Here is a 9,367-nt window from a genome sequence, read left to right as displayed (position 1 = left end):
TAGCTCTGAGTGTTAGCGATGCTAATGTAAACACCGACCATATTACGTCCAAAACAGTCGGGCATTGTTTCTGATAGCAACGTTTCTGATAGGGCCGTGGGTCCACATTTCAGATATTACGTCATATCGGACGCAAATCTGGATCAGCTCCGTTATAGCCCCGTTTTGAGAGATTTGGTTAAAAGAGAGGGTTTTATTTTTCTGACGCTGCGTGAGTTCCCCGACACACCTTTATTTATAAAGGAATCAAAAAGTGCATTTTGCATGATAGGTCCCCTTTAAGTAGGGTACTTGTAAATGTACTTTGTTATGTTAAAACCAGTGTTTGAAAGTAACTGAGATGATCTGTACCTCGTTCTCATACTGGATCTCCAGCATGGCCCTGGAGCTACCCAGGTCCTGCATCACAGACTCAGCCTGCTTTAGCAGCTCGTCGCGGTTTATCGTCCTCTGAAAACACAACACGATGAAGGTTTAAGCCAAAAATAAACAGCAAAATGTTAACAAATACTATTATCAAAGCCAGAATAGTCACACAATGCAAAGTGCTTCAGATACAGTGACTCCATAAGATGCAACGGTCAAAGATGGCAACACATTTTACCTTCTTCCTGTCAAGACGTGGGGCCACCCTGCTGTCCTGAGAATCTGATTGGTTGATCTCAGGGTTTGTGTCCAGTAGACGCTGCATGGCTCTGTCCCGATCGAAGGCAGTGACGTAGAACAACATCTGCCGGGTGTCGAAGGGGAAGAAGAAAGGACTGTAGAGGAAGAGAGAGAATACTGTATGTTAGGACCATGCCAAACGTCAGCACCATTTATGTCCTGTTTTGGTGTAAAGTATAAAACACTTACCAGGTCTTTCCGAGCTCGATGAGCCAGGTGGGGATGTTCCCCGTCATGATGACCAGCGGGTCCTGAAGCTGTCGGTTAGCTTTGGCTGTCAGCTTACTGTTAATGAACTCACTGGTCGCGATGATTTCCTTACACACAGCATTCTGCAACAAAATAAATGTTACTTTTATATTTTCTGACACAAAATGACCACAAATGTAGCACAGCTAGCTTAACCTGTTGAGCCCTGAGCCTGTTTTTCAGGTCTCAAGCTCGAAAACAACATTCCCAGAACAAAGGACCATATCTTCACTTCTAAAAAAGGGAAAATTAATAATCTTTTTCTCAAAGCAATGATAAACCTGTGAGTTGGATGTAGAAGAGTCAGAATCAATATAGATGTTTTTATTTCAAAGTAAATTCAGATTGAACATAGTAAACTTTTAAATTGTAGTGTCCGTCCAAAAAAAAAAACATTACTTATCGTAAAAACCACCCTTGAATGATGGTATAGTAGACTAAAAGCTTTAGGAATCCAAACTATGACATATAATAAGTACTCTGTATCAAGATTGATGCAAAACAAGTTAAATGTGACCTTTTTAGAGAGATTTAGGAAAAAAAACACTTCTGGGTGCATTTTCCATATCTCTGGCCCCCCTCGGTCGATTTTGATGATTGACATCTATTTTTAACCATTAGAGCCAATGGAATCGAGGGGAAGTTACTAAAAATCCATCTAAACATTACCCATTGGTGAATGAGTGATGCGCAGCCAGCTGTCATACTCTCTGGTGGCTATCGTAGCAGCTAATATCAAATCTCAGTTATTGACATAAAAATGGAATGATGGATTTTCAGTAATCATTTCAAAGTGACAGACACATTGGATTAACCTTCAGCAGCGTTTTTATCGTTTTAATGCCATTGAACACAACTTTAGATCAGAACAACAGCAAAGGTGAGACAATGTCCCGTTTTTGCTCCGTAATGCTACGTGTTGTGATGTCTGTGTTCGCTTCCCCTGTCGCGAGTTCAGATCGCTCAGTGATGCTACTGATACCTATAGAATCTGTGGAATCTCAGCTTGCTAATCGATATCTTGTTTGTGCAGATCCGATAAGTAATAAGGGTATTTATACCTAGAGTTCTGTGCTAAGTGTGTTAGCATTTTTTCACTCAGGGCTCATTTAGACGCTTCTTGTGAGACTTGTGTTTTGTTTCGGTAAAAATGGTTCGTATTGTCAGTTAGCTGAGTTTCTTCCCGTTAATCGGGTATGACACATTAATAGGTTTTTAAATGTTAAGAAGCCCTGAGACACAGTTTCGTGAAAAAAAACCCAGAGGCCCCCGCTGAACAGGATAAAAAGAAAAGGAGAGTCCAACCGAAAATCCCCAAAATATATTTTCAAACTCATTCCAAAGCATTCGATGTTAGACTATAGCACTACAGATGAGAGGAAAACACATTTTAACTGGGGGGGGGAGAGACTGTCCTTTAAGTGTTAAATCACATTTATCTGGTGCAATGTTCACTCATAATCTCCATCAAGATAACGGGGGCACACTCTCGCACAAACACATTATTCTTGTGACTCTTTCGGAAAGGAGACTTACTTCATATAAGTAGAACCAGAATCTACTGATTGAGTGCAGGACCCTCAGCAGCAGGTTGACCTCCAAAGAGGGGTCTTCGAAGGTAATGTTCTCCGGTGGCTCCGAAGTGAGGTATGTCTCTAAGGGATTGACGACACTGGGACACACGCCGTCTGCAAGTGAAGGGAAACAAGAGTAGGAATTAAGTACACAGTTACCCATTTAGGATTGCTACGGATTTGTAAACATCAAAACCAGGAATCCCCCAGATACAAAGAACGTTGGGAGAATCGCTGTGAGACGTTTCAGATGCTCACCATGCCACAGCTCATCCTGCTTCTTGGCGTTGCGAGGGGACGTCTTGGTGGGAGCAGTCTGGGCTCGGCCCCGCTTCCCACCCACAGCGTCTTTGCTGCCGTCCTCGTCCTCTCTCACAGGCTTATACCTATTAGCAAATAACACAGGTCGTTAAAGTGACTGATGAGAGCGCATGACAGCTTTTACACCGGAAATTGCTAACTCTTTGGTGACCAGACTTTGGGTATCTGAACACTTTGAGTAGCACTTAGAATTTCAAATGATTATTGGCCTAACAAGTAGCTAGTTCATGTGCAAGAGTACATCTCAGCGACATGGTAATTATATCTGCATATAACCCTAACCCTAATAATACATTTTATTTGTATAGCAGCTTTCATGGACAAAGCAACACAACAATATTAAAAAAAATAGACAACATAAAACAAAGAGTATTCTAACGTACATTTTAAGACATTTGGTTTGACGTTTCAAGGACTGCCTAATGAGATTCAAACAAGCAAATCCCCCCAAAAGGTTGTTCTCTAAAGTGAAAGTGAGGGTTAAGTAAGATGCCACACAACTCTGTTTTACTGACTGAAGACTTCTTGTTTATCTCAAAGAACAAATGAAAATACAAAAAAGCGTTTTTACCATATTGTGTGCGTTTTGGTCCAAATGCCAGCTCGCCCGAGTGGGTTTGCCTCGTCGTCCGTCGACTCTCGCTCCTCCTCCGCCTGCAGACTGTACTGCCTCACGGCCTGGTACACCGTCATGTTGTACGGCAGCAGGTGGTCACCGATGTAGAACTGTAGTCTGTGACGCACACTGCCCGAGTTCAGGAACTGCGCCGCCTGGGAAAAACATTGCTTTAATGATAGAACCGAATTTAAAGCAGGACTTTCAATACGCATCGAAAGGCAGGATTAAGTGTGTATAGAGGGAAAACAAATCCTTATTTTGTACAAATCACATACCAGTGATTCATCGATTTCATCATCTGAACCATCGTCATCGCTGTCTTCATCCTCTTCCCTGATTCGGCCGTACCCTGCACAAGAAGCAAGATTTAGAATGAAGAAACGATGAATAAAACCATATATTTGACGGCTTAGTTGAATACTCGATTCTGATTGGTCAATTCAGAACATGTGACACGTTGTTAATACAGTAGTACAGACCGCTGTCAAGGCCAGTAGCGATCGTTGCTAAGGAGGATCAAGAAGGAGAAAGGAAGAAACACGATCATTGTTAACCCTTAGATGCACGAGTAGCTGGAACCTACACTCTTCCACAAGTGGGTCAAAAAGGACCCGTATTAGAATAATATGTGTTTTAATGCCATGTTTGAAAAAATATCCTCCTGGGACCCGAGGAAAAAAAGTGTCTTCCAATTTCCTTTTTTTTGTGATTTCCTACCTATTTAGGGTTAAAAAAAACATCTTGCAATTTAGACTTTTTTTATTTTTAAATGTTACAGTATGTCCACTGTAGAGGACGTCGGGACCATATTAGTTTGAAAAGACAGCCAAAATGAACAGATAGACTATGTAACGTATTATGGTTATAGAGTGATATTAATATAATAATACATTCACCTTTATTTAAAACATAAATAAGTAAATGAAAGAACGAATAGAGTTTCTTGTTTACTTTTATGTTTTTCGTTTACTTTTATGTTTTTTCGCAAAAATGGTATAACACACGCAAAACCAGGTTTACGGTCGAGCGGGCTCACCCAAACGGAGCAGCAGGCAGCTGAGAGCGAGGAGGAGGCGGACGTCTGACATGACGGAGTGCCGGACCATGTGGCAGTACAACATGCCGTCGTCCACCAGTGGCTACATCTTGACATCAGACACTGCGTGTGACGGGCTCAAGTCCTTGACGCGGCGGACCCTTTTTGTAACGAAATTACTATCTTGGCTTAAATTTCGTCCTGAAAGTTATGCGTAGCTTTCCGTCCTAATTCACACATATCTCCCTTTTGTTTAGGAATAAAACATGTTTAGTGTATGGTCACTAAGTAGCTAAAGTAGTAGACTTGGTAGCAGTAGCGACAGAAGTAGGAGAAGGGACTAAGCCGGCATGGGACGTGTTCTTCGTTCTAAATCTTACTTCTTTGCTACTTATTTTGGTATATAAACTGCCGAATCAACTTATGAGCTAAGACTAACCAGTTAAGTCTTGTACACTGTGCAACAATTATGTCATCATGTCTGGCGACAGTTCCGGTCATCGCTAGCAACGATTCCTCCTAGTTCTTCCTCTTTCCTTCTTTGTGCTAGTAACAATTGGGAATCTACGTGCTCATCGACCTTGGATGTGAGAAGGTGTTCACCCAGTTTTTCCTGGGCATAATCTTATTATACACAAAATTACGGTACAAACTTTTTTATAGGAGGACCCTGGGCTCCTTTTTTTCACAGAAGGTTAAAGGAAAAAAAACACTAAAGGATGGATAAATCCCAATTTTTTTTGTAGAACGTTAAATCTGAAAAAAATAAAAATTTACAATGTCATACAGGTGACATCTCCTGCAGCCCTGGTATAATCAAACTTTTCTGTCGGTTTTACTTGTCTATCTGATACATTGCATAATACCAATATCTCACTATAATTATATTATTATGTAAGTGGAAATAAATTTTGTATTTATTCATTTAAATAGACTTGTAACGACAAAAAACCAGTGATTTCTTTGATCAAACGCAAAACGCGACTTAGACAAGGTCTGAAGTTTCGAACGGTCAGTTACATCATTCCTTTCATGGAGTAACTGAGATCAGCCGTACCCACATCCCAGTAAGAAACTGACCGAAAATACCTACGACGGCAGAGGTAAACTGTTTCGAGTATCTTTGTTTCGACGTAAAGGTCGCGTAAAGAGTAAAAGTACCAAGGTGAATTTTATTTTGTTGTTATTCCTGTATGCGACCGATGAGAACCGGTGTCTCCCGGTACCAGAAAGGTCGAGCAGGGATAAGACAGACGATAGACGACGGCGAGTACCTCGGACGGCGGTAGAAAGGGGGGGAAGAAGAACTGGGAGAAAGATAGGGTCCACCACTTAGAAGGTAGAGAGAGTAAGGAGACTCTCGAGTTGTAGACTTAGACCATGTCTTTGTGTACAGACAGAAAGTCAAAGGCAGAGGACGTTGTTATAACTCAGTAATTCAGGTACTTCTACCAGGACTGCAGTGTATTACCTGTAAGAATACTTCTCGACAATAACGCTTTTGAACTTATAACTTGACCAGAAAGTCTTGTTAAATAATCAGGAGGTGTACGAATTATTTGTTCTTGTTACAATACTAAAGTACCATTTTAATGTTAATAAGTCTGTTATAAACTGAAGAGGAGGCGGAAGATATTTTACAACAAAACGCAATTCGGTCGGTAAAACTGTACTTTTCTTTTGCTCCTTGAGGGTCGTTACGGTTAAAATTGGTTTCTGTATAGTGACATTCTGGTCCACAGGTAGACATGTCATGTAGTCCGCTAACTAACTCATTGAAGTTATTTCACAGTTTACTCGTACGTCAAACAATTTTTTTAAGGTGATAGACACCTGTATAAGTAAGACATGCGCAGTAGGTCCTTAATATTACCATAATACTGTACATCTGACTTTTATTAGAAGGGCTCCCACAGTGAACACACACAGACACTGGAGGTGTCACTTACATACTGTCGCTTGTCAACGACGCACTATTCTTAGTTTCGCTAGAGTATCTTGTCCGCCTCTAACGTAATAACTGGGTGAAATACCTCGAAATCCTGTCATCGTTAATGTTTTGATAGTTAAAGAATCATTATGATATTGTTACTTTACGAATATTTACCGTACTATAGGTTGTGTAGAGCAAAAAAACTCTTATTGACTCTTATACTTTATTCCAACGCGTATTTTTTTACTATTGAATGTTTCTATGAAGTTCTTATGGTGGTGGAGTTTAGCCCCTCCGAGATAATATTCAACCTATGGGTGAATACGTAGAGTCCCAATTCGAGTTATTTTAGTAAAGTTACAAAAAACTACAATAGACGTCCCCGAGAGTCAGCACATCAAACAATTGTCATGAGACCGGTAGCAATTATTCCGCCGTCTATTAATGTGAGTCGTATAGGGACTGTATGAATTCGATTGAGGGACACCCAATATCAAGATCGCGAGTAAGCATATTTTCGTCCGATGTGTCCCTTACCGTCGAGGATATTTGTACTTTGTCCCTTCGAATGAATTCATTCGCCTATTTTCACGATTAGATGGGCGAATAATGTACCGGTCTATGGATTTGTTTTGGTTTTTTGGTGATTGCTAACTGAGGGTTATAGTTAGTAGTTAACTACTGATTTGGGACTCTACGTTATCCACCATAAAAAACGTGGGTCCTACTCACCAAAAGACTTCATGAACAACATAATGGTAAAAAAAATGTAAGTATAAGGTCGGACTAAGGAGTTTTTGTACAAACCTTATAGTACGGTAAAATGTAAATGTAAAATAGTAAAATTCTTTACATCAAAAAACATTAAAGGATGGGGTTCGAAGTATTCACCCAGTTTTTACTGGACGTCGTAAAAGATACTCTAAGGAAACTAAAGCAATAGTGGACGAACGAAGTTCATGTAAGTGACACCTGGTGTGTCTGATGTAGTGTTCACTGTGAGAGTCCTTCTAATAAAAGTCGTCATATTAGTATTATGTAATATAGGAGGACCCTGGCGGTCGGTAACTTTTACGAGGGTGACATCCACTTTTAAAAAAAATTGTACGTAAGAGGAACTGAGAAAACTCGATGAGCATAGTTTAGGGACTACATGACATTGTCTCCTGTAGGACCAGGAAGAGTCACTATACAGAAACCAATTTTTACCGTACGGACGCCTTCAAGGAGAAAGAAAAGTAGCGTTTACCGACCGTATGGGTTGTTTGTTGTAAACCATATCTTTCGTCCTCCTCTTTCAGTTTATAACAACTTATTAACATTAAAATGGGTACTTTTAGATATGTAAAAGAACAAATAATTGTACAACTCCTTGATATATTAAACAAGACTTTTCGGTTAAGTTATTAAGTTCCAAAGTTTATTGTCGAGAAAAGTATTTTACAGGTAATACCTGGCAGTCCTGGTAGAAGTACCCTGAATTACTGAGTTATAACAACGTCCTCTGGCCTTTGACTTCGTCTGTAAAAGACATGGGTCTAAGGTCTACAAACTCGAGAGGTCTCCTACTTCTCTCTACTTCTAAAGTGTGGACCCTATCTTCTCCCAGTTCTTTCTTCCCCCCCTTTCTACGCCGCCCTCCGAGGGTACTCGGCGTGCTATGTCTGTCTATCCTTGCTCGACCTTTCTGTACCCGGGAGACACCCGGGTTCTCTATCGGTGCATACAGAATAACACAAAAATAAAATTCACCTTGGTACTTTTACTCTTAACGGGACCTTACGTTCGAAAACAAAGATACTCGAAACAGTTTACCTCTGGTGTAGGTATTTTGATCAGGTTTCTACTGGGATGTCGGGTACGGGCTGATCTCAAGTTACTCCATGAAAGGAATGATGTAACTGATGTTTCAGAAACTTCTAGACTTTCTAAGGTGGTTTTTTGGTTTGAATCAAAAATTCACTGGTTTATTGTCGTCGTACANAAAAAACAGTGGTCTAGTTCAGTGCTTCTCAAACTTGTTTCAGTAATGTAGTTCGGGGTCGGTCAGGGGGTACTCGGCTGAGGAAATGTTTCAAAGGGGGTACATTACTGAAACAAGTTTGAGAAGCACTGAACTAGACCACTGTTTTTTTAACCCACACTGCCTAGTGGTTAAAGCACGTTATTGAATTTAGTTGTTGAATATGTTATATTTGATGAAAATATTTAAATATTAAGAGTAGCCTACATACAAAATTGGAGGAAAGTAGAAGGTCAATGATAGAAATATAGAATAGAATAATATCAACAAGATACTGTAGTGATCTCTACAATACAACAGCTAGTGGAGGACGTCCAAAGATATTAAGGAGGATGTTCAAAACAGACAAACTAATAAGGCTTTATTCAAACATTAAAGCATACTTTAAGTTAAGGTCTTCTTTTGAATAAGAAAAAAACGTTGGGGGTATCCATAGATAAATATTAAGTCTGACAAAGTACTTAACGTCTAATATATTGCACAGTTTATTTTGGCACTTCACCTTCCCTGAATTTGAATCAGGTATAACTAAAGTCTGCTTTAAGGGTTGTTTATATTTCACATCATTAATCAAAATCTGCAAAGTAACTCAAATAAATGTAGTGGAGTAAAAATACCAGGTTAACCTCTGAATTGTAGTGGAGTAGAGCAAAGTAGTACATGATGCTGTAACAAAACATTTCCCAACTTGGGATAAATAAAGTATATCTTATCTTAAGATGATCGATGGCTACTGCCATATTTGCAAAATTTGCCTCTGAACCTTGACAAGTGCATGTTTCAGGCTTATCAATGAACAACAGGAGGGGTCACAAAAATAAGACCAGCTGTTAAATAAAGCTCTTCTGACCTTCCGAGTCCAGTTTTGGATAGTCTGCCGTAGTTCCATTCCATTTCAAACATCCAATCACAGAGCTTGAGGACTAATCACAGGGTTTGTAAAGCA

At 39.9% G+C, this 9,367-nt stretch overlaps 1 protein-coding gene across 1 annotated transcript; it reads right to left on the bottom strand.

Annotated features, from left to right (window-relative positions):
- Positions 1-312: 312 nt before the first annotated feature.
- LOC104967154 (E3 ubiquitin-protein ligase TRIP12-like) lies at positions 313-3,858 on the bottom strand. Its single transcript, XM_010796570.1, has 7 exons — positions 3,705-3,858; positions 3,382-3,581; positions 2,748-2,875; positions 2,452-2,603; positions 856-998; positions 605-761; positions 313-450 (listed from the first exon to the last, which is right to left on the bottom strand). The coding sequence occupies exons 2-7, from the start codon at positions 3,501-3,503 to the stop codon at positions 313-315; spliced, it is 840 nt and encodes a 279-aa protein (XP_010794872.1). The 5' UTR covers positions 3,504-3,581; positions 3,705-3,858.
- Between the last annotated feature and the right edge of the window lie 5,509 nt (positions 3,859-9,367).

The sequence above is a fragment of the Notothenia coriiceps genome, unplaced genomic scaffold (genome assembly GCF_000735185.1).
Source record: "Notothenia coriiceps isolate Sejong01 unplaced genomic scaffold, NC01 NC01_scaffold00037250, whole genome shotgun sequence".
Taxonomy (NCBI): Eukaryota; Metazoa; Chordata; class Actinopteri; order Perciformes; family Nototheniidae; genus Notothenia; species Notothenia coriiceps.
This window is presented reverse-complemented; position numbering and strand designations above follow the sequence as displayed.

What these genes read in the sequence shown, in the direction of transcription:
- LOC104967154 (XM_010796570.1), bottom strand. Translation starts at nt 3,503, where the DNA reads ATGACGGTGTACCAGGCCGTGAGGCAGTACAGTCTGCAGGCGGAGGAG. An exon ending in ACCAAAACGCACACAATATG is followed by an intron (nt 2,876 to 3,381) that starts GTAAAAACGCTT and finishes ATTTGCTAATAG; the next exon opens with GTATAAGCCTGTGAGAGAGG. An exon ending in CACGTCTTGACAGGAAGAAG is followed by an intron (nt 451 to 604) that starts GTAAAATGTGTT and finishes TTGTGTTTTCAG; the next exon opens with AGGACGATAAACCGCGACGA.